This window comes from Leuciscus leuciscus, assembly GCF_965113295.1.
Source record: "Leuciscus leuciscus genome assembly, chromosome: 14".
Classification (NCBI taxonomy): Eukaryota; Metazoa; Chordata; class Actinopteri; order Cypriniformes; family Leuciscidae; genus Leuciscus; species Leuciscus leuciscus.
In genome coordinates, this window is record NC_138738.1 from 14,965,964 (window position 1) to 14,991,963 (window position 26,000).

The 26,000-nt window shown below is 38.1% G+C and overlaps 1 protein-coding gene across 1 annotated transcript; it reads right to left on the reverse strand.

Annotated features, from left to right (window-relative positions):
• Window positions 1–74: 74 nt before the first annotated feature.
• On the reverse strand, window positions 75–7,715 carry cUnh1orf210 (chromosome Un C1orf210 homolog). Its single transcript, XM_082136612.1, has 5 exons — window positions 7,563–7,715; window positions 2,858–2,975; window positions 2,043–2,493; window positions 1,051–1,131; window positions 75–940 (listed from the first exon to the last, which is right to left on the reverse strand). Exons 2-5 carry the CDS (start codon window positions 2,960–2,962, stop codon window positions 546–548), a joined length of 1,032 nt encoding a protein of 343 aa, XP_081992738.1. The 5' UTR covers window positions 2,963–2,975; window positions 7,563–7,715; the 3' UTR covers window positions 75–545.
• Window positions 7,716–26,000: the final 18,285 nt, after the last annotated feature.

Genomic DNA, 26,000 nt, shown 5'->3' on the forward strand with positions numbered 1-26,000 from the left:
TAATAAAATTATAATAATTTATATCTAGGCAATATAGACATTGGCGGCGCCCAGTGGCCAATAAAAGAAAAACATTGGAAAAAAAATAATTTAATTCAGAAATAAAATGAAACATACTAGAAACAAAATGTATATTTTCCAGAACGTAGTTAATAGTAAATGCATATCCAAGAAGGACAAATCATTAAACGTAATGATTATTAATATCATGATTTAAAATAAAGTTTTATAATAACTTTCATGATTAATGTTAACAAATATTGTATAAAATGCTTAACATATTAAGGCCTACATTCAAATGTAATTAAACTTTGATTTATACATTTTCAAATACTTTCATAAAGTGTCCCAAGAAACTATTTGGACATCTATTTAAAATTTATGATTTTCATAGCATTAGATATAAGTGGTTTTTTAATGGTTCTCAGTGTCATACGTCTTTTAATGTGACTTAAGTGTTCAAATATTAATGGGGACACTGTATTAATTTTCTCAATTAATCATTCAATGAATAGTTCACAAAAATAAGATTAGACTTAATGTGGCTAACCAATACTAAATTCAATTTCCTCCTCATCATCATCATCATCTTCAGTCAGTGCTGCTGCTCTTGTGGCTCTCTCACTCTCACTTGCTTGAATGTAGTTATCTTCAATAAACCCATCGTCATCCTCTTCGATGTCATCAGTATGTGCAGCAGCGCGAGTCCCTGGGCCACCGTGAGTCGAGAATCCCACCTCAAAGTTGGCAGGGTCACACTGACTCGTGCCATCTACCTCGCTGAGCCTGGAGTGTCTGTAGCTTGCCAGATACTTGTGCAGGACTTTGCATTTAGCCATCACAGCGATAAGAACGGAGAGGGTGATAGCTGACACCAGAACAGCCACAAGGACCTTCCAGCTCTCCGAAGAGGTTTTGGGATCATCAGGGGCCTTTGAGCCTGAAAAAAAAAGGCATTTTTAATGGTTAGCTGAGTCTCAGCTGTATGTAGGAATTAAAAAGGAAATCACAGGTAATAATCTACATTAATAAAGAAAAAAAGATTTTGACCATTATTTGTAATGTTTGGGGTTGTATCCGCTGTGAGTAGTTTACGGAGGAAGGCTCCACGGTTGACATCCTTAGAATATCCTGCCATGAGAAAAAGAAATAATATTGAAATGATAGTGAATGTCCATTTCCATACCTCAATAAAGAAGAAATGTCTTGGGGCACTCACATAGATATTTTTTTGTCCATATAAATATAATGCAGAGAAAATGAATGAAATGGCTGTAAGATGTGACTGGGTTGCCTTCATTTTCTGATTGAATTTAGTCCAACATGCAATTCACTTATAATTATTGGAATACACATTGTTTATGATGAGCTGTTTTTTTTATTTATTGCTGTTTTAAAATTAATTTAAATGGTATTATTTTGGAGGGGGCAAAAATGTCAGGGTGATACAACTGTCACCATAATGGAGAAAAACATTATTAAGTAGTTTGGCATAATCTTGCTGGCTATTATTATTTTTAAGGAAAAAAATTACTTCACTGCATATTAATAATTGAAAAATGTTGTCCACCGATGTAGACAATGTGGTGCAATGTGGTAGGGAAAATGGATAAAACTAGGAATATGTGACTGTGTGTCAATGTCAGTAAGTTTTAAAATATCAGATCATTTTACCTTTTTATAACAAGGCAAGATTAGCTCAGATTGTTAAATGTAATTTCGTATGACTTGCCAAAAAATGTAATCATGTTTATGAATTTAAAATTCATGATAACAACAATGTTTTATGAATTCAGTAATTCAATATTTAAAAACATTTTTGAAAATAATGATTAGGATGGTTATTACATTTTACTTGATGGTTATTATACCACATGACATTTTTAAAGTCATTCAAATAAACCTTTTCTTGAAAATGGCATAAAATCCATATGTAACCAACATGAAATCAAAGACTATATTTATAAGGAAAAGAAACTAGACTATATACGTCACTGACCCAAGTAACGAACAAAATAAATACAAGACCATAGTTTTCATACCATTATTGTGGTGATCCTGTGTCATGTGTTTTGAGTGTCTGATCATCATTACTCTGTTTCCCACTTCCTGTCTGTTATTCAGTTCTCCTCCGAGTTGAATAAACTGGTTCATTCTCAGTTCTTGAACTGCAACAGATGGAATGTTCCCTAGGAAGAGCATCTGCAAACTGGAAAGACTGGTCAGAGCGTTTGCCTCCACTGCGGCCAGTTTGCACCTACTCAGATCTAGTACTTCAAGAGAAGAAAGGCTGTAAAGATGTTCTTTTAACAGTAGGGGGAGGTAGTTGCCTGATAGGTTCAGTTTGAGCAAGTGGCTGAAGAGGTTCAAGCGCTTGAAACTGTCACTGTGGGTTAAGTCTAACAGATTGTCAGACAGATCCAACTTGGTCACATTCATCCAGATGTGCTGTGGTACCGACGTAAGTGTTTTCCCACTGCAGTCAAATTCAGCCTGGAGAAAGAATTAAGAATTATATGGGTGGTTGTGAAACTTACTTCTGGAGTCAGCACCAAACAGTCTTGTGCAATGAAATAGTAGGCCTATTAGCCATATGAGGATAAACTGCATTTACATAAAATATAATTTTGCTGTTCTATGAAGGTTTAAAAGATAAAAAGAGAAGATTACCCACTTGTCATTTCAGATAAGAAACAAGGCTTTTATTTTCTCACGAGATAAACTACTTACAGACTGGGTAAACCTCTGTCACCAAAAACAGGAAACAAGTGCCTACAAACAGGATACTCCTGATGTAGCAGCACTTGCTCTGGCTCGGGGAACAAAAGAGGCCTGAGTGTGTGTTGTTTTTCCTCACCGTCTCTCGGTTGACCGTACATGGGCCCACAGTCTGGAGTGTGTAGCATGATCCTGAGACCCAAAAACACAGGAGCACACACACTGTGTGTGCAGCAGACCCCATGTTTTCCTGCTTCCTGTAGAAATCACAATTTAACAGCAACCACAGAAGTGGCGTTTAGTACTGCTAGAGTTTGAGTTCTGCTGCAACTTTATAAATATACAACATCATATAATTTTTAGTGCTGTCAAAATGATTAATCACATCTTACATTAAACTTTTGTGTGTATATATTATATACGTGTGTATATATTATTATACTACACACACACACATATATGTATTAGTGCTGTCAAATCGATTAATCGCGATTAATTGCATTTAAAAAAGTTTTTGTTAATTAAATATATGTGTGTATATGTTGTTATATACTGTATATATATATATATATATATATATATACATTTATATATACATATGCTTTTTTGTGTGTTTATAGTATATATGTGTGTCTGTGTTTGTGCATATATATATATATATATATATATATATATATATATATATATATATACTGTATATATATACATTTATATATGTATACATATGCTTTTTGCACGCATATACACACACACATATATATTATATTATATATGTGTGTATGTTTGTGTATATATATATATATATATACATACACACATATATTATATGAACAAACTTTTATGTTAGAATCGATTAATTGCGATTAATCAGTACTAATATATATATATATATATATATATATATTTATTTATATAATATGTTTGTGTATATACACTCACCTAAAGGATTATTAGGAACACCTGTTCAATTTCTCATTAATGCAATTATCTAATCAACCAATCACATGGCAGTTGCTTCAATGCATTTAGGGATGTGGTCCTGGTCAAGACAATCTCCTGAACTCCAAACTGAATGTCAGAATGGGAAAGAAAGGTGATTTAAGCAATTTTGAGCGTGGCATGGTTGTTGGTACCAGACAGGCCAGTCTGAGTATTTCACAATCTGCTCAGTTACTGGGATTTTCACGCACAACCATTTCTAGGGTTTACAAAGAATGGTGTGAAAAGGGAAAAACATCCAGTATGCGGCAGTCCTGTGGGCGAAAATGCCTTGTTGATGCTAGAGGTCAGAGGAGAATGGGCCGACTGATTCAAGCTGATAGAAGAGCAACTTTGACTGAAATAACCACTCGTTACAACCGAGGTATGCAGCAAAGCATTTGTGAAGCCACAACACGCACAACCTTGAGGCGGATGGGCTACAACAGCAGAAGACCCCACCGGGTACCACTCATCTCCACTACAAATAGGAAAAAGAGGCTACAATTTGCACGAGCTCACCAAAATTGGACAGTTGAAGACTGGAAAAATGTTGCCTGGTCTGATGAGTCTCGATTTCTGTTGAGACATTCAGATGGTAGAGTCAGAATTTGGCGTAAACAGAATGAGAACATGGATCCATCATGCCTTGTTACCACTGTGCAGGCTGGTGGTGGTGGTGTAATGGTGTGGGGGATGTTTTCTTGGCACACTTTAGGCCCCTTAGTGCCAATTGGGCATCGTTTAAATGCCACGGCCTACCTGAGCATTGTTTCTGACCATGTCCATCCCTTGATGACCACCATGTACCCATCCTCTGATGGCTACTTCCAGCAGGATAATGCACCGTCACAAAGCTCGAATCATTTCAAATTGGTTTCTTGAACATGACAATGAGTTCACTGTACTAAAATGGCCCCCACAGTCACCAGATCTCAACCCAATAGAGCATCTTTGGGATGTGGTGGAACGGGAGCTTCGTGCCCTGGATGTGCATCCCACAAATCTCCATCAACTGCAAGATGCTATCCTATCAATATGGGCCAACATTTCTAAATAATGCTTTCAGCACCTTGATGAATCAATGCCACGTAGAATTAAGGCAGTTCTGAAGGCGAAAGGGGGTCAAACACAGTATTAGTATGGTGTTCCTAAAAATCCTTTAGGTGAGTGTACATATACATACATACTGTACATACACACATCATACATCATATAAACAAAAAAATGTTATGTTATGTGATTAATCAATTTGACAGCACTAATTGTTTTATGTTTTAATGGGTAGTCAAGGTTGACTGCAAAAGTTTTTATTCTTTCTACAAACATTTTTTATAATAATATATAATAATTTCATTTTAATAGCATTTTCTATAATGTTTGCTTGTAAATGCAACGTTTTTATTATTATTATTATTATTTTTAAAAGAATGTGACTGTGTAAACTTATCTGACCTTGCAGCATATTATTAATTGCAACATTTTCACAAATTTTTCAAAATATAAATTCACCAATAATCAGGAACTCTTACATGCTGACACATTTAATACCCCACCACAAGACTGAACACATACACCCTACTGCAAACAACAACATCATATACAGTATGAGACACAAAATAAACAACAAGACCGTAGTATACAGTATCCAGCACTATAAGGAATAATGCACAGTCAGTTGTGCCAAATAATCCCTGAATGGGTCGAGCAGAACACAAAGCAGAGATGATTTTTTTCAGCCTGAACTAGTATATTTTATACATTATTTCACTTTTTAGCAAATAAATAAATAAATGGACATTAAATATATATTTGTTTATTATGATTATGATTTGTGAAGAAAGAGTGATACCAGAGACATGAAACTAACACCAGCTAAGAAACTGACTGCATAGGACATTGGTCAATTGTAAAGTTTAGTCATCATTATGCAAACATATTTAACCACAGAATGCTGCAACTTTCACATAATAAGGTGTAATAAGGGCAATAAAATACAAAAAAGGGCTGTACAAAACAATAAAGTCAATGTGTTCTGCTACAATGCATTTCAAGGAACTTGTTCAAATGGCCAGTTAAATAACACACACAAAAATCTGGGTAGTTAATGATTGCAAATATGTAAGATCAAAAATTAATCCTAAATCCAATAATAATTTTCACTACTGTCTCTTAAATAAATTTTCCTGAAAATTAAAGATTATCTGCCATTTTAAGTTTGTCATACAGTAGAATAAAAAAATGGCATCTTTGCATTTTCCATGTACAGACAACACCAATGTCAAAACAATCCCCCTTCACACGGATCCGTGAAAACAACTAAAACGCTGTATTATGCATTATGTATTAATATTATGCATAATGCCAGACTATACTATAGACTGAACACGTAATACGCATGTGTATAACGTCACCGTTTTCACGTTTTTGTAGTTTACATGGAAACGATAACGGTAGGCTGTTTTTAGTTGAAAACGATGTCATGTAAACGCCCTCCTAAGACTAAAACTAAACAAGTCAGTGGAAACTAAACATGACTGCACACCAATCGCATTAGAAAGCATGCCTATTTTACGAGATGCTGATTTTGTGTGAATTCGTACAGTGTGATTCATTTTTAGAAAAAAAAAAGTAAGCATGAATGGCCACCCTTAAACCCTTAGCAGATTGTATGAAACATGCAAATGAGAACATACGAATTAGCCACCAATTTACCAAAACGTTAAAGTTGTGTTATGTACTGCATATGTCTGAAATAAATGCTTTATGTTCCACCTCTCAGGCTCTCAGCATTTCCTGCTTATCTCCTTGTGACTTCCACAGCGGCTGCTTTTCATAGAAGGTTCAATCATTTTTTATAGGGGCCCTTCCTCTCACTCCCTTACTCTCCCACTATTCATTTCAGCACTGCTGGTAGTAAACACTCCACAGGAGCTGCTTTTATCTCTTCCTTTCTCAGGACGCCCCCGTAACAGCATACCTGCAGGATCTAAAAGCCAGCCAAAAGGAAGTGTCCGTATGTGTGTATCATTATAAAAGCAAGTAAGATAGGTTCAGGAAAGGTGAAGTAGGAACTGCTTGGATCTTGAGTTGTCCTTTATCTTCTTACGATACTTGTAAATTAACAGCTCCCAAATGCTTTATCAGACCTCACTGTATGGGTCCAAACAAACACGCCACAAAAATGAGTCTTTCACTTGACCTCCCCAAGATCATGTATACACTACATACACACCCTCCCCATAGTCCTGCGTTGTTTGTTACTGATTACATTGGCACTATTGTTGTTGTCGCATATAAAAGTGACTGAAAGCTATGCTGTTCAACACAGCTTTTGACATGATAGTTAAACTGCAACCTGCATGAAGTTCCTGAAATTTTAGAAGCATTTTTTACATCTTCTATGTTTACGTTTATCCTTAATATATGTATTTTTTAATTAGCATTATTGCAATACACAATATAACAATAGAATAGGAGTTGGATGAAGCCTACCTTTTCAAAATTTCCTGTCATACATTAGACGATATAGTTAAGTCTTATCCGTCAGTTTAGCAAGTAGGTGTGGTTAACTATATTGATTCCCATAATAGTCCACCTTACCTTCCCTAGCAGTTGGCATGTTGCGGTTGACAACAGAATGTAAAATAACATGAGGGTTGATAGGAATTTTAGAACATTTAACATTAAACTAGCAACCTTATGTATTAAGATATTATCTTCCTGCTCATTTGTGCCAAAGAGATTTGGCACATGGGACTTTGCAATGCTATTGTCATGTTACAAGCTATAACAAACATATACATACATAATGATGAATGTAAGAATCAGAATTCTGTGAAAAAGTACTAAGTGCGGCAACTTACCTGAGATTTGGCTCTTCCGGTTATTAAGAATATGTCGAAACTGATGTTTTTCTTCTCTTCAGAAGTCACATTTTATCATGGACAGGTTCATTTTTGTTAGCCATTTCCAAGATTAAGGAAATGGCAGGTAGGTTGTGCAAAGGTTGCGGGAGGTGTGTCTTTAGCATGCCATTCTCAGATAAAGTTAATTTGTAACTGAATGTCGAATTGGATCACTGCTTCTTCTCTATCACCTTGCATGTGACATTTGAACTGATGTTACAAATAAATTATCTTAACCTGAAGTGTTCGGTGCAGTTGGTGGTCAATTTAGTTCTCAGACACTGTCGTACTTCATGTCAAATTATATTGAAAGAATGTTTTTATATGATTTGTACAGTTTACAACATTACACGGACTGCATTGTTTGTTGACATAAACTCCATATAAATATATAAGTGTTTATTTATCATATATAAAACAGACAGAATTCTTTACATAATATGTTATGCATTATAATTATTCTTATTACATTTAGCAAATAATGTATATATTTCATGCAAATTGATCACACAGTTTTAATTATATTTTAAAAGAAGTAGGCTATTAAGTGTTAAAGCTCTCAGCTTTGTTACTGTTAAAAAGATTTGGCATGTGTGCTCAAAAACATTAAGAGGAAAGGAAGAATAGAGAAACACAGCACTTTACAAGTACGAGTACAGCTGCGATGGCTTCACTCTGTTTAACAGGAAAAAACAACCTGAGCTCCACAACAATGGACAGTTTTTCTTATGAGACACAAATGGTCAAGGTGTCTTGGCACTTAAATTGCTGTTATTGCTCTTTGCATGAGAGCGTCTGTGGCAGAATCCGGCATTTAAAACCATTATTTGGCTTTGTCTCGAACCTCACAACAATACATAGTCAAATCACAAAATGTGTCTATTATTAATGCATTTATTATACATTATAGATCAAACAGTAGAGGGTGGTGATTGCAAGGTCATGGGTTTGAGTCAGGGAAGGCATGAATTGCTGAAATGTGTACCTTGAATGCAATATACATGGTCAGAATTATGGGCACCCTTGGTAAATGAACAAAGAAGCCTGTGAAAATAAATCTGCATTGTTAATCCTTTTGATTTTGATTCTGATTCTGTTTTTTCACTGTTAGCATGTTTAAAGGATATTAGAGAATGGATGGATGACAATTTTCTCCAATTAAATGAAAAAAAGATTATCCTGCTTGGCTCTAAACCTCAAACAGACAAATACAGTGCTTTCTTGGGCAATTTTCAGTTAAAAAATCACTCTTGTGTCAAAAATCTAGGGGTCATTTTTGACTGTGACATGAAGTTTGACAAACAGATAAATTCTGTTGTGAGGGCGAGCTTTTTTCAATTAAAGCGTCTTCGTAAGTTAAAACACATTCTGACTTTTAAGGATTTAGAGACTGTAATACATGCTTTTATTTCCACAAGACTTGACTACTGTAATGCCTTGTATGCTGGAATTAGTCAGTCATCACTTTCACGATTGCAGATTGTCCAAAACGCGGCAGCCCGGATCCTCACTGGGACAAAAAAGAGGGAACATATTTCACCTATCCAGGCCTCTCTCCATTGGCTTCCTGTGAAACAGAGAATTGATTTTAAGGTCTTAACTTACGTGTTCAAAGCTCTTCACGGATTGGCCCCTATTTATATATCTGAACTTTTAAGTTCATATTCTCCTCAAAGATCACTTAGATCATCATCACAGTTATTATTAAACATCCCGAAATCTTAAGTCTTTTTCAGTTTATGCTCCAAGACTTTGGAATACACTCCCATTATCTATTAGAGTCCGACATTAAATGTTTTTAAAACATCAATTAAAACTTATCTTTTTGATCAAGCATATTAAAACAACAGGTCTAAATGCTGTATGCATTTTTGAAACACGATATGGTCGCAGTCTAAAAGTCGATAAAGTCGATAAAGTGATGTTGTTAGGTTTTAATTTTTTTATATATGTTTTTTATTTTTATGTTTATTGGTTAGATTTTTTTTTTTATATGCTCTGTCTCTAATGTATGTGTTTTTGTGATGTAACTGTGAAGCACTTTGGTCAACATTCGTGTTGTTAAAAGGTGCTATAGAAATAAAATTGACCTTGACCTTGACCTTTTGATCTTTTATTAAAAAATAATCACAAAAATCGAACCTTTCATTGAAGTATAATAATTGAGAATGGGGGGAATCACTTTATGAAATAAATATTTTCTCCAATACACATTGGCCACAATTAATGGCACCCTTTTGTTAAATACTTTTTTCAACCTTCTTTTGCCAAGATAACAGCTCTGAGTTTTCCCCTATAATGCCTGATGAGTTTGGAGAACACCTGACAAGAGATCAGAGACCATTCCTCCACAGAATCTCTCCAGATCCTTCAGATTCCCAGATCCATGTTGGTGCTTCTTCTGTTCAGTTCAACCCACTCATTTTCTAGGGTTCAGGTCAGGGGACTAGGAAGGCCATGGCAGAAGCTTCATTTTGTGCTCAGTGACACATTTTTGTGTTGATTTTGATGTTTGTTTTGGATCATTGTCCTGATTGAAGGTCCAACCACGGCCCATTATAAGATTTCTGGCAGAGATTTTATATCTGTTGCTATTTGATAGAATCCATGATATCATGTAGCCTATCTGAACAAGATGTCCAGGACCTCCAGCAAAAAAATTAAAATAAGCCCACAACATATAAGATCCAGTGCTATATTTAACTTTGGACATAGGGTACTTTTTATCCCTGTTTGCACCAAACCGATCTGGTGGATTTGCTGGCAAAAAGCTAATTTTTTTGTTTTATCTGACCAGTGTCTGACGACTAAATATGCTGGATTTAAAAAAAAAAAAAAAAAAAAAAAAAATGCTTTCTGACCTCAAGACTCAACTACAGTTCTCCTGTGATCCTTGTCTTTGGCCACTCAAACTCTCCTCCTCGCCACACATTAAGACAATATAAATAGACACATGTCCTCTTCCAAGCAGATTCATAACATTTCCTGTTGATTAGAACTTCAAAATTATTTCCCTGATGGTGGAATTTTCAATGCTCAACAATCCTTTGCTGCACATCAGAACTATATTTCTGGTTTTACACATTGTGATGGATGATTCATGGAATTTGGCCTTTGTGCTTCCACATATTTATACTCCTGTGAAGCAGGAAGTCATGGCTGGATAATTTCATGTTCTTAGTCACCCTGGTGTTTTTTCTATTTTTGGTGATTTTACTCATAAGAATTTTTATGGGTGCCATTAATTGTGGCCAACGTGTTTTGGACAAAAACATTTATTTCTCTCCACTTTCAATTGTTTTACTTCAATGAACGATAAGATATTTTGTGATTTTTTTTAATGAAAGCTCAAAAGGATAAACAATCCATACCAAGGGTGTCAATATTTCTGATTATGACTGTAAGTCGCTTTGGATAAAAACATCTGTCAAACGTAAATGCATTTGTTTTTCTTCTATATGTTTGTTAACCTCTGTAATTTTCCCCAAATCAGCCCCAATGTTTTTGAAATTTGATCTCGTTTCCCAGACCTATTGTTTAGCTGGGAAAGCCCATGCATCTGATCACTAAGGGGGTCTCACACTCCTCTTTTGGCATCTGAAAAACACTCATTTCCTCTGGTAATGGGAGCTGAAAACTCAGTTCCCTGCAAAAGTGAAGTGAATTGTCCAAATGCTGTGTTAATCAAGTATTTTATCACTTCATTTTATCAAATGTTTTGCTTGGCCTTACATTTTGTTTGAACACATACTTCCACTTGTGTGAGCTGTCACTTATACCTCACTTCACTTTTGACAATAGACCTTTTTTGCTCCCAAAATTTCACTAATGTGACCGCACTATCATCGCTAAAATGAGCAACACTATTGATTTATCTACAATATATTTCAGTAAAAAATTGGTAGCACTTTAAAAAAATTGTTTTAGCTTTTCATTAGCGAAGTTACTGTTTTTGTTGTACGGCTGTGAACGGCTACAAAATTATATTTTTATTGACAATATTTCTGAGAAAAAATTATGTGTACTGTAAAGTCTTTTGGCTGAACAAGAACAAGCAACGCAGTTTGGAAATTTATATTTTGAATGGATTTTTTTCAATGAATCAGTGGAACATTTCGGAACCATGCAAGTTATTATCAGATATATGAATCGATGGTGGATCCTGCATAATATTCAATTGTTTAAATGACAAACTGAATCAATTACTTCCTTGGTACACATGCATTTAAACACATTTTAGATTATTTTTTCTCTTTTTTTTTTTCAGCAGAGTAATTTGTAGATTACTCTATACAGTATATTACCCAACAGCACTTATTTGTTGAAATTTGCAGTGGCCATGTGTATAAAAAAGCTTATCAATTTGAAAACATTACAAGAGGTTTGGCAAATAATATGATATGAGAGGAAACTGTTGCTCTTAGACAGAAAAATGTGCTTCAGAATCGTCCAACTTAAATAAAATCATAAGTAATACAACAGAGATTCTATTGTCAGTGCAAGATCCTTGCAATAATCATTTCTGGGAATGAAACTACATGCTGGACAACAGGGGACATTCTTATGTATACATACCGCCTCTGTGAGTACTGCTTTGTGCAGTTTTAATATACCTGTGTTAAATTTACACTCAAACATAAAACTGATGGCAGCGGCATAGTTCATTCATTAAAATCACCATTAGGACTCTCGTGATTGATTCTGTAATTTTAGCAGCCTATGGGACGTCATTAAGAGGCATTGCGCAGAAGTGGTCTTTAGGACTGACCGGTGCATGCTCACCACTCTACCAGCAGGAACTCAAAAAGAAATTTGTGAGTTCTGGTTCGGACCCAGTGCACGCTGGTTCAGAGGCGAGTGTCCATTACTCGAGCTGTTTTCCAGTGGGTCTCATGGGAACTGGGTGGTGGGCTGAGCAAACACTCAGCAGACAGGAGACCAGCGGTTCTTCCTGTTTCTGCATGCTCACTGTTTGATTCCTGCCAGTTTCCTGGTCACATATCAGCTCCCGCAGCACTGCTTCCTGTCACAGAGTCTCCACTGACTGTTGCTGCTAAACACGCTCTGTGTCACGCTCATGCACACTTCTTACTCTTCATTGTATCATCTTATGTCTGCACAGAATGACTACGATTGATTTGTCTCTCTTTATACTTCATGCTCATGTCTCATGTCCATACTGTGCAGTACATTTCATGTTCTTATCATATATGTCTTAATATATTAGAATCTAAAATATTAAGACATATATGATGATGAGGACATGAAATGTTTACTATACATTAAATGTATAACAGAAAGTTGTGAAGTTTGAAGTTGCCTAATAAGTCTAATAGTCTAATAATTAGATAAATTAAACTCACAACTTAAAACTTCACAAATTTCTGTTATGCAATGTTTGAATATGGTTCACTTCAAATTTTTAAATAATTTCCTTATTTAGTTTTGTTCTATGTCCCAGATATCACTTTCCAACTTGTTAGCTAAAGTGATATTTCGGAGGAGAAAACAACAGCACAAACATCAGTAATGAATTTTTAATGCTCTATGCAGTTTTTGTATTAGTTTACTTTGACTCACTCTAAAAAGTCTGATAAAATTATAGAGATACAGTTGGTCTCAAAATATATAAAAATAGGAGTAATGTTAGCCATTCTGTTCTTTTTTCCAAGTTAACATTCAGGATAATTAAATTAAAAACAAAAGCTACACTTTGGGTGACCTGGGTTTAACTCTGAAGTGAAGTCCAGCTTATGGTCCTCATGGATAAGAGCCAAAAAAATAAAAATAAAAAAAATGAATAATTGACCTAACGAATGACGAACGACAATGCATGCATATTAATGAAAAATAAATAAAAAATACTGCATAAGGCAAGATAGATAGATAGATAGATAGATAGATAGATAGATAGATAGATAGATAGATAGATAGATAGATAGATAGATAGATAGATAGATAGATAGATAGATAGATAGATAGATAGATAGATAGATAGATAGATAGATAGATAGATAGATAGATAGATAGACCTTTGTTGTCCCCTCTCCCCTGGGGGAAATTCTTTTCCACAAACACTGTCAGATACAGACAACATGGACAAATACACACACAACACATCTGCAGATGGTAAGGAGCAGGATTAGCGCTTAAAACCGTTAAGAGCAACGATGGCAGAAGGGACAAAGCTTGTACTGAAGCGTGCCCGCTTCCACCGCAAAGTCCTGTACCTACGGCCTGAGGGCAGCAGGCAGAAGTGGCTGTGGAGGGGATGATCTGGGTCTCTGCTGACAGTCCGGGCCATGCGTGTGATGGCTTTGTTGTTTTGGTGGCCGAGGTCTATTATAGGCAGGCCGATGATTTTGGATGCAATGTGGGTGACCTTGGTGAGTTTATTTCTATTGGTGATGGATAGCATGTTATAGGCAAGGCAAGGCAAGGCAAGGCAAGGCAAGTTTATTTATATAGCACATTTCATACACTGGCAATTCAAAGTGTTTTACAGAAAGGAATTAAAATAATCATAAAATAAAAGCAAGGAAAATTAAAACAGGTAAAAGAAATTAAAAGAGATATATGATACAGTTATAAAATGAATTAGAAGAATAAAATAAATACATATAGATAAACTTCTCATCTGGCAAAACACCTGTGTATCATATTTTTGACAACTCCCAGTTTTCCTCTGAGATTTTCCCATGGTGATTACACTGTGTCTGTGGTGTTCGTCTCCGATATTGGATGTCTCCGATGGACCTGATTTCCCCCTAAAATCGGACAAGAGGAGCTCTAGGACTGACTCACGGGGTAACCTCGGGTTCACTGCCCCATCAGTCCGCACCCCAAATACCCATTTGTTCGGAAGGTCTAGGAATGGAATCGATCCAGTCCGTACCCCACAGAACCTCGAGTTTAATCACACATCAAACTCATTACTCCACCACAGACCCAGGTCATCAGCATGGTTTCATCTCTCAAGTTCCCCAATTAAGTAATTTACTGTATGTTTGTCTCTTACCCAATTCTCAGTGCCATTTGAGTTCAGTTTAGAATCAAAAGGAGGAATACAGTGCAATCAGTCAGACATACAGTGGACACAGTTATACAAATAATTAAAAGAGTAATAAGATTATACATAAATAAACTTCTCATCTGGCAAAACACCGGTGTATCATATTTTGCACAGCTGCTTGTTTTACTGTGAGATTTTCCCATGTGGATTGTACTGTGTCTGTGGTGTTCTTTCGACACACCCAAAAAATCTATTGGACGTCTCCAATAGACCCGATTTTTCCCTAAAATCACTGCCCCATCAGTCCGCACCACAAAAACCCATTTGTTCGGAAGCTCTAGGAATGGAATCAATCCAGTCCGCACCCCACAGAACCTTGAGTTTAATCACGTCAAACTCACTGCTCCACCACAGACCCAGGTCGTCAGCATGGTTTCATCTCTCTTACCCAGTTCTCAGTGCCATTTGAGTTCAGTTTAGAATAAAAGGAGGATGCAAAATAAAATACAGCCGGACTGTTTCAGTCAGACGTACAGTGGCACAGTACTCATTCAGCAAATTCAGGTATTTCTAGCTGATATACATATATCTGAGTGATCTGTTAGGTTTATATTTAGTGAGCATATCTGCAATGTATTTTTGTTACATTGTTATGACCCATTATGTTATGGGTCATAACAGGAATGGCCCCGCTCATCTCTGCCTCTCATTCTATCAAAATGTTTGCAGAATAATACAATTGCTACCCTTTGACAATCCCAAAAGTAAAGTGGCATTATTCTCTGTGTGTGTGTGTGTGTGTGTGTGTGTGTGTGTGTGTGTGTGTGTGTGTGTGTGTGTGTGTGTGTGTGTGTGTGTGTGTGTGTGTGTGTGTGTGTGTGTGTGTGTGTGTGTGTGTGTGTGTGTGTGTGTGTGTGTGTGTGTGTGTGTGTGTGTGTGTGTGTGTGTGTGTGTGTGTGTGTGTGTGTGTGTGTGTGTGTGTGTGTGTGTGTGTGTGTGTGTGTGTTTGTTTAAAACTGTTGCGGAATAATAGTCTTCTAGGGGTCTCTACAAAAAATCACTACTGACCATATCCTGTTTTGATTATCACTTCCTCACCTTTGATCTGAATTCAGATCTGAAACCAACAGATCTGATTTGACACTGCATTCTGTACTGATTGAGGAAAATGGGTCAGATGTGTTCACCTATCAACCAAACATTTTCCAAAATCACAACTTGCACACTCACATAATTTTCAGCTGGGGTCATATCCATTTGTTGATGTTGAACATAATGGAGTCGCATTTTGGCTGCCTCTGTGATTTTATGCCAGTGGCAGTCTAAATCATTCAATTACACATTGTCAGAAACGACAAACACAGCTGTAACAGATCTAACAGCAGCAGATCTAGGAAGCGCCGTGTCTTTTGTTCATCCTCTCCAACGTGCTCTCCAAATTCAGTCTGTGTAGTGACCCCTCACTGACCTCCGCTGCCTCTCTCCATGTCATGTTATGCATGGATCTGAATGGCACCGAAAGAGCTGGCTGAGAGCGGGACCCATGGTGAGATGCCCTGCTGTGTGCGGAACATGGATTTCCACTGTATACCACACCCTGGGTCGACATGCATGAGAGGCTAGACTGATGTTTATTGTTCTTAGATAAGGTCTTATATATTAACAATTTAAATGACAATGCTAACATAAGCAATACTGTGAACAGCCGGAGTCATAGACAATTATGAGTTCAAATTCAGGGTTTATGTGCAAATAGAAAATTTATTGGTAAAAAAAAATGGTAACCTAAAAAAATGTGCTACATGTGGTAAAATAACATAATAAAATGCTATTTAACATTACTGAAGTATGGTTACAACAACAAAACCAATACTTTAGGATAAGATCAGGTAGAAATAGCTCTGTAATGTAACAATTGCAGCTTACCACTTTTTACAGTGAACTACCATTAAAAAGTTTGGGGTTGGTAAGATTTTTTTAATGCTTTAGGAAAAAAAGTATGCATTTATTTATTAAAAAATGAGAGGAAAAAAAAAACTATTTAAAATAAATAAATGTAATTTATTCCTGTGATGACAGCTGAATTTTCAGCGACCATTACTCCAATCTTCAGTGTCACATGATCCTTCAGAAATCATTCTAATTTGCTGCTCAAGAAACATTTAATATCATTATCAGTGTTGAAAACAATTGAGCTGCTTATTATTGAGTGAAAATCAATCAACCCCAGAATTCTTTGATGAACAGAGAATTCAAAAGAACAGCATAAATTTGAAACAGAACATTTTTGTAATAACGTAAAAGTCTTATACTATCACGTTTGGTCAATGTAATCCTTGCTAAATGTATAAGTATTATAGAAGTAAAAAAATCTACTGACCCCAAACGTTTGAACGGTAGTGTATATGTTTTATTTGCATAAATAACCTTTTCTTTTTTTAATTTTATGTTAAATTTATATAAGGGATTTATAAGTGCTGTTACATAATTTTATTTTTTTTATTTTTTTTATTTATCAACCAATCATTCGGAATTAACAATATTTTTTTGTTTATGTAAACAGTACTTAATTACAATTATTTCATCCAGTCTCTCAATGAATATGAGTTTAACAAACATTGTATTAATAATCTCTTAGCCAAAGTTTTTAGACAAGAAAAGTATTGAAATGTAGATGCTCAATGGTTATGGAGTTTTACCAGAACGTTGTTTGTGTTAGAGTGAAAGGAAATATGAATTGAGAGAGTAACAGTGGCAGGGTGAAGATGTCTCTGCACACGCAGACTCTTGAGACAAAAGCTGAGAAGCGGATGTGCCCTCTCACCTCTTTTCCCCTTCCTTTGTTTTTTACACTCTCTCTCTTTCTCTTGTTCGTACACACTCCACATCCTCCTATTCCAGTTTTCCTATCCTTGACCCTATCTGTTAAAAATCCACTTATCTCCATCACTCTACATCTGGCTGACTAGGTAAAAACAGAAAGACATCTTCTTTCCCTCAAACCACTGTGTTTATTATTTCATGGATATGAATGGTTAACTCATCCATGCCAGATGGAAATTTTTACATGATTGTTCCATCAGGCCTGTGGTGAATTTGCATGAGCATTTAACCAGACATCACTTCAAGATGTGTGGGAATAGATGACGGATTTTCAAGGAGAGGCTTAATGGTTGATTCTGTCATTTTCGCCCCCGCTATAACAAGAGGACTTCCGACACTGACCTAAGGGTATAATGGAGCACCTATAGCAGTAAGGTTCCCATGGTGAGCTTCCTTAAGAGGGCTAGATGCCCATGAGACCGGCTCCTGTATCGCCAGCTCACACTCTCACACTTCCACATTCAGTGCAGTGCGTGTGGAGTCCTGCCAGCTCCGTTCACAATGGGTGGAAATGGGAATTTAATACAAACTTTCTCACATAGCCACAATACATCTAATAACACTCACAGCTTTCCCCTCCCTACTCAATAACACTTACAATTTAGTTATTCTTATGTGTGAGATTCCCACTACTGAACTTGCTTAAAGGGATAGTCCACCCGAAAATAAAAGTTCTGCCATTGTACACTCCCTCATGTTATTTCAAAATATGTATGACTTTCTTTCTTCTGTGGAAGAGATTTTGAAGAACGTCGGTTCCCATTGACTTCCTTTGTATTTTTTGCCCATACAATGGAAGTCAATGGTAACTGAAACGGTTTGGTTAGCAACATATCTTCATTTAAGTTCTGCAGAATAAAAGAATGTCATACAGGTTTGCAATGCCATGAGGGTGAGTAAATGATGATAGAATGTTCATTTTTGGGTGGACTATCCCTTTAAAATAAATTATATACTTTTATGAAGTTACTGATTATTAGAGGTTTGCTAAAGAATATAGGGGAGAGCGGGGCACAAAGTAACGCTTGATGACTTTCTCAGTTTGTGTAAATCTACTTATGGTTCAGAGTATTTATTTTTCCCCACATTAATTTCCCACATGTCTAGTACAATTATGTGTTTTTGTTTTATTAATAGAGTATATTCTTTTTTCTTGATATACCCCGAAAGAATGGAAGTAAAATGTGACAACATGCCCCATAGGTGGGGTACATTGTAACATGTGTGGGGCACATTGTAACATAACATGTGACAGCTTAAAATGTTATCTGATCTAATAAAAAAAATACAAAACAAACTAAAATATTTTCTAAATAAAATACAATTAAAAAACTTTTTCATATGAAATAATGGCAATTTTTAATAATTAAATATAAACTCATTTTTGAGTTTTGACTACGAACACATGAAAACACAGCTATACAACATAGTTCAAAACAAATAAATAATTAGTCATTTCTGAACATTGACTCTCAGTCTTTATTCACCTTTTTCTCATGTTTTCTCAATAAAATTGATAAAAGTATAGAATATAATGGCATATTTCTAATAGGGGCACATTGTAACGCAGTGTTACAACATGCCCCCCCCTGGGATTTAAACCCTGCTAGTGTCTTCTGCTAGTTAGCGAAGCATTAAAGAACTATCTCAACTGTTAAATAACATCTTGGAGATTAAAATAATATCAGATTTGTCTTATTTTAAATAAACACAAAAAATAGAGATGAAAAATTAACATAAGTAAGAAATTTACTTTTGCTATGGCTTAATAAATGTCTATGGATATCTTCCCAAAAAAATTTGTTTCTATATAGTGTTGATATGGCAACTAGTAAATACACAAAGTTTCGTCATCCAAGCATGTGCGGAAGTATTTAAAACAAGCGTGTTACAACTAGCCCCGCGTTAGGTTGTGCCCCGCGCTCCCCTATCACTGTTTTTGCTCTTACTTGGGGGGGTTTTGACTTGGTATTGTAAGAAACCACCTAGAAACCACACAGAACACCCTAGCAGCGTCCGAGCAACCTCCCAGTACATTCTAGCAACCACTATAGTGTTGTGGTGGAGTTTTGCACAGGAAAAACTTCTGAACACTTAGGTTACATAAAGACTTTTGATTCCTTTACATGTGTACTGGCCACCGGTGTGTGCGTTGTCTCTTGACCTCAGGGTGGAAAACGAGGCAGGACATGCTTTGAGTCTTTGTCCGCCGACAAGAGAAAATAATCAGCATTCATCATCACTTTAATAAGAACGAGAAGGTATAAAGCAATTACTACTGGACTACAAAAGGTGGCTGGGACAATAGGCGGCAGTCTAGGGGGAGTGTGGAGGTTAATCTAGTCCCTCTAAGTACCTTGTTCTCTTGAGTTTTTCTCTCCACCCTGGCTCCACACAACCACAGAAAATGTTGACACAGTGTCCACTACTTTCCCGTGCGGCTTCCTCATCCAAACACTTCCAGCGCTTTATCAGCCAGTATGTCTAAACAAACACACATACGCCCCAATACAAAAACACACACATTCTAGCCAAGACACAACACTAGGATTCAATGAAACTACAAAAGCAACCATACAAATCATATTTTTGCACTTACTGTATTGTTCTTTGTACTGTTAATATGAATACTGATACTATTACATTCTACCAAAAAAAAGTTGTTCTGTGCATGTAAGTGGCATACATAGATATCTATATTGAATTTATCCAGATATGTATATTGAATTTATCCAATTTAAACAATGATTATAAAATTTGATGAACAATGTAGAGTTGTCTCGCTTCAGTGAGCAAATTTGCAGGATGTGAGTGTGACCTGCGAAGGTGACCTGCTATTTATGGCTGATATTGTGTACCAAAGGTGACAGTTCACACAAAAGCAAGAAGACCTCCGCCTCAGACAAGCACTTCTAAAAACAGTAACACATTAGATATGTCTGGTCTAAATCAGCACTAACAAATCAACAACTGAAGAGTTCAGATATAAAAGCCTCTAAGTGCCATCTGAAATTTTCTTCTAGAATGATCATTTTTATCAAGCTCGCATGTTTAAGTTCAGTATGACAACTTAAATATACGAGCTTGATAAAAATGATCATTCCAGAAGAAAATTTCAGATGGCACTTAGAGGCTTTTATATCTGAACTCTTCAGTTGTTGATTTGTTAGTGCTGATTTAGACCAGACATCTAATGTGTTACTGTTTTTAGAAGTGCTTGTCTGAGGTGAACCAACTAAACTCTGTTTTATTATCTGTGTGCAAAAAAAATTATTCTTTTTTTTTTTATCTGTCCCTTGCTCTTGGAGTGGAAAACAGGAAAGTCAGAACAATGTCAATCCAAGTCAGCTTCAATTGTGTGATGTTATCAAGATACAGACAGAAAACATATGCGCTCATTTCAAAAACCATCCGTCCACAAATTAGCGAAGTGTGCAAAGACGGTGTAAATGGGCCTGTAGACGTGCGGCGGTGGGCTTTTCCTCTGCAATTAAACTCGAAATTACTGAACATTTAGACAAAACATACAGTCAGGGATTGTTTCTTGTTTCCTGGCCATGACTGATGTGAGTAGTTATAAGATGCCTACAGCAGTATGGAGTTTATTCATTCAGTAGGAAAATATGACCATGAGTATGACAGTAATCTCTGTTCTTTATGATGGTTTGGTGCCCTGAGTGACAGGGAATATTAAAACATAAAGGCCTGCATGGTTTCACAGACAGGGTTTAGATTAAGCCAGGATTAGGCATTAGTTCAATTAGGACATTTAAGTAGCTTTTATAAACGCATCTTAGAAAAAATTATTTTATTTAAATTATAAATAATTATAAATATTATTATTAAATTATTATATTTAAAATATATCAGTGCAAGTTAATTTCAGTTAAAACAGCTCAAAAATGCATTTTAGTCTGGGACTTTGTCTGTGAAACCCAGGGTATACAGTATATCTAGACTGTACCGCTGCATCATAAGCTGCCTAAAAAGAACAGTTGACAAAGGAAGATCTGAATTTGTCATGTGGTAGATTTTTCCACAATCGCACCTGACTTAGGTTGAACCGAGTGTCCTTGACACCTGAAAATATTATACTCAATTGAGTTTACCTCTGAACGTGCGGGTTGACGCCTAAGCGCAGCTATTCTTACCGCATAAATAAAATACCTAAGAATTATAGTTACTTGACCGCAATCTAACCCCGCCTAAGAGTCTCACAAAGAGTCGAACGACGTCTCGCCCCCTATCGAACACTATCACGTGGGAATAAGGTCTCTAGTGTTCTTAACCCTCTCCACACTATCACTTGGTAGTAAGGTCTCTATAGTGTTTTGCTAAATAACTTGTTCCACTAACTAACTTGCTGCGCAGCAACAATAACCGACAGACTTCAGACAATGCCTTCGAATATGCTTTAATCACGGCCAGAGGATCTCAGACAAATTTCAGAGAGAATCCCACCCGCAAAAGGAATACAACAGTTTTTATATAATAGGAGCATGGTGAAAATGACATGATATTACATAATATCCCTACAATTTGATTGGTTCTTCATAGGAAAACCCTTCTGTTATTAGGTAGAAGCAAACTCTGTTTTCTTGATCACTTCATTGTTAATCACAAGTTTTCAAACCTTAACATCTGTCTAGTTTCATTTCCCCTATTTGTTATTTATACACTCCACACTCAAAGTCACGAGTTTTCGACCAAAGGGTTTGGAAACATTTAAAGGAACACGCAGACTTTTTTTGGACTTTAGCTTATTCACCATATCCCCCAGAGTTATATAAAGTCCATACATACCCTTTTCATCTCAGTGCGTTCCGTTACTCTGTCTGACGCACCCACCGCTAGCCTAGCTTAGCACAAAGACTGGAGGTAAACGGCTCCATCTAGCATACTGCTCCCAATAAGTGACAAAATAACGCCAACATTTTCCTATTTACATGTTGTGATTTTTGTATAGTCACAGCGTGTACAAATAATAAGGTCACATGAGACACAGCCATCTTCTAACCGTATTCAAACTGGGAACTATATTCTCAGAAGGCGAAGCACTGCTACTTGGGCGGAGTGATTTGCTCGCAGCACTTGAGAAGCCTCGTGGTGAGGAGCAGAGAGTTCGCTCAGAGTTGGAGTAAATCACTCCGCCCAAGTAGTGCTTCGCCTTCTGAGAATATAGTTTTATTAAACTAAGATTCAAAAGCATATGAAAACAAGGACACAATATGCAAGTAAAAAAGCTCTTTATTAATAGTCAATAATGTTGATGATGATGATGATGATGATGATGATGATGAATAATCCGGGTGATGCAGGCGGTGGCGCAGGGACTTTGATGGTCAGACACGGAGTGATTGATGCAGTGCAGCGTGCTCTGATGAGTGATGACGTGAACCAGACATGAAACGTAATCCAACAAGACGCGAAACCGGAACACAGGAACTCAAGACGGGACACGAGGCACGGGAACAGGATCAGACAACACAGAGACTTCATGCAACGATCTGACAAAGGAGATGAGAAAGTGGTGAGCATTTATAGGAGATGAGAGGCAGCTGGTGATGATGAGTGATTGCAGCTGGATACTGATCAACCGTAACGATCCGGACACACCCACTCACACACATGTAAACAACAAGGCACGAGACTAGAGAGAGACATTGGATCTATGAACCGTGACAGGTCATGGCCACCTGGCGTTCCCAGGGCCCCTTACCTGCCGATTGTAATCATCGATAAGGGAGTGATCCAGAATGTCTCTAGCAGGTACCCAACTTCTCTCCTCTGGACCGTAACCTTCCCAGTCCACCAAGTACTGGAATTCGCGTCCCCTCCGCCTTGAGTCCAGCACACGATTGACCGAATAAGTGGGTTCCCCATCTACGAGTCGCGGCGGGGGAGGAACCGGGTTTGGCGGATTAATACGAGAATGAAATACGGGTTTAATTTTGGATACATGAAAGACGGGGTGAATCCTCCTGTACGCTGGAGGAAGGTTGAGGCGGACTGCCACCGGACTAATGATCTTGGTGACAGTAAACGGGCCAATGAATTTGGGAGCAAGTTTATTAGACACGGAACGGAGAGGAATGTTCTTGGTAGAAAGCCACACTTTTTGACCAGCGACGTATACGGGAGGCCTAGACCGGTGGCGATCGGCTTTGGCCTTGGTGCGCAACCCCACCTGGAGTAGAGTCTCACGGGCTCTAGTCCACGTGCGGTGACACCTCTGAACGAAGGCGTGAGCGGAGGGGACCGCGACTTCGGATTCCAGACTAGGAAAAATTGGTGGCTGGTACCCTACGCTACACTCAAACGGAGATAGGCCCGTAGAAGACACTGGCAACATGTTGTGGGCGTACTCCACCATAGAAAGTTGTTGACTCCACGAGGAAGGATTCTTGGAAACCAAACATCGTAACGTTCTTTCCAAATCCTGGTTGGCTCTCTCAGTTTGGCCATTGCTCTGGGGGTGGAACCCTGAGGACAGACTGACAGTCGCCCCCTGAAGCTTACAAAATTCTCGCCAAAATTTGGACACAAACTGGGGTCCCCTGTCAGAAACCACGTCTGTCGGGAGGCCATGTAACCGAAAGACGTGGTCAACGACAATCACCGCTGTCTCCTTGGCTGAAGGTAATTTGGGCAAGGGAATGAAATGGGCCGCCTTCGAGAACCGGTCCACCACGATCAAAACTACCGTGTGACCCTGAGAGGGCGGGAGGGCGGTAACAAAATCTAGAGCGATATGGGACCAGGGTCTCGAAGGGACCGGCAGTGGTTGGAGTAACCCATCTGGAGGTCGATTGGAAGTCTTACCAGTGGCACAAACTGAGCAAGCCAAAACAAAATTGTGTATGTCACGAGCCATGAGAGGCCACCAGAATCGTTGCTTGACTAAAAATCTAGTGCGACTGACTCCTGGATGACAAGCCACATTGGAAGAATGCCGCCACTGAATGACGCTGGACCTCAGACCCTCAGGTACAAATAAACGATTCGGTGGGCAACCGACCGGGGGCGTTACCCCTTCTAAGGCCTTCTTGACCTTCGATTCGACCTCCCATACGAGTGTGGAGATGAATAGAGTCTCCGGTAAAATGCACTCGGGAGTAGACGGGATGAATGCGCGATAAAGAATCGGGTTTGATGTTTTTAGAACCCGGGCGGTACGAGAGAGTAAAATCAAAACGACCGAAAAAAAGTGCCCACCGAGCCTGCCTGGAGTTCAATCTTTTAGCAGTCCGAATGTATTCTAAGTTCTTGTGATCGGTCCAAACGATAAAAGGTACCCCCGACCCTTCTAACCAGTGCCGCCACTCTTCCAATGCTAACTTGACTGCCAACAACTCTCTGTTCCCAATGTCATAATTACGTTCGGCAGGAGATAGACGATGAGACAAAAACGCGCAAGGATGCATCTTGTCGTCTGAGAGAGAGCGCTGGGATAACACTGCTCCTACCCCCACCTCTGACGCATCGACCTCCACCACGAACTGACGTGATGGATCAGGGGTAGTCAGAATGGGGGCTGAAACGAAGCAACCCTTCAGTTTGGCAAACGCAGCCTCGGCTGCGTCTGACCACCTGAACGTCGTTCTGGGGGAGGTCAAGGCGGTCAGAGGTGCGGCTAGATGGCTGAAGTTGCGAATAAAACGCCGGTAGAAATTGGCGAACCCCAGAAATCTCAGTAGGGCCTTACGAGACTCTGGACTTGGCCACTCTACCACAGCCTTGATCTTCTCAGGATCCATGCGCATTCCCTCAACCGACACGATGTACCCTAGGAATGGAACAGACTGTGCATAAAAATCGCATTTCTCCGCCTTGACAAAAAGCCCATTCTCTAGCAACCTCTGAAGCACTCGTCGGACGTGCTGCACGTGTTCCTGGAGAGAAGAAGAAAAAATCAGTATGTCGTCCAGGTAGACATAAATGAACTGATCTATCATATCTCGCAGCACGTCATTGACGAGTGCCTGGAAGACCGCTGGACTGTTGGAAAGCCCGAAAGGCATAACCAAGTATTCAAAGTGTCCCCTGGGGGTGTTAAACGCGGTCTTCCCCCTCCCTGATGCGGACCAAATGATAAGCATTACGTAAATCCAATTTTGTGAAGATGGACGCTCCCTGCAACCTCTCGAAGGCTGAAGACATCAACGGCAAAGGATAAGTATTCTTTACCGTGATGTTGTTCAACCCCCGGTAGTCAATACAAGGTCGCAGAGATCCGTCCTTCTTCCCCACAAAAAAGAACCCCGCCCCCGCTGGAGAAGAGAAAGGGCGGATGAACCCCGTTGCTAGAGAATCAGAAATATATTTCTCCATAGCCTCCCTCTCTGGTGTCGAGAGTGAATATAACTTGCCCTTGGGCGGAGCCGTACCTGGTAATAAGTCTATGGCACAGTCATAGGGACGATGCGGAGGGAGAGAAGCAGCCTGAGACTTACTGAACACCTCCTTCAGGTCCAGGTACTCCGCGGGCACGTTAGACAGAT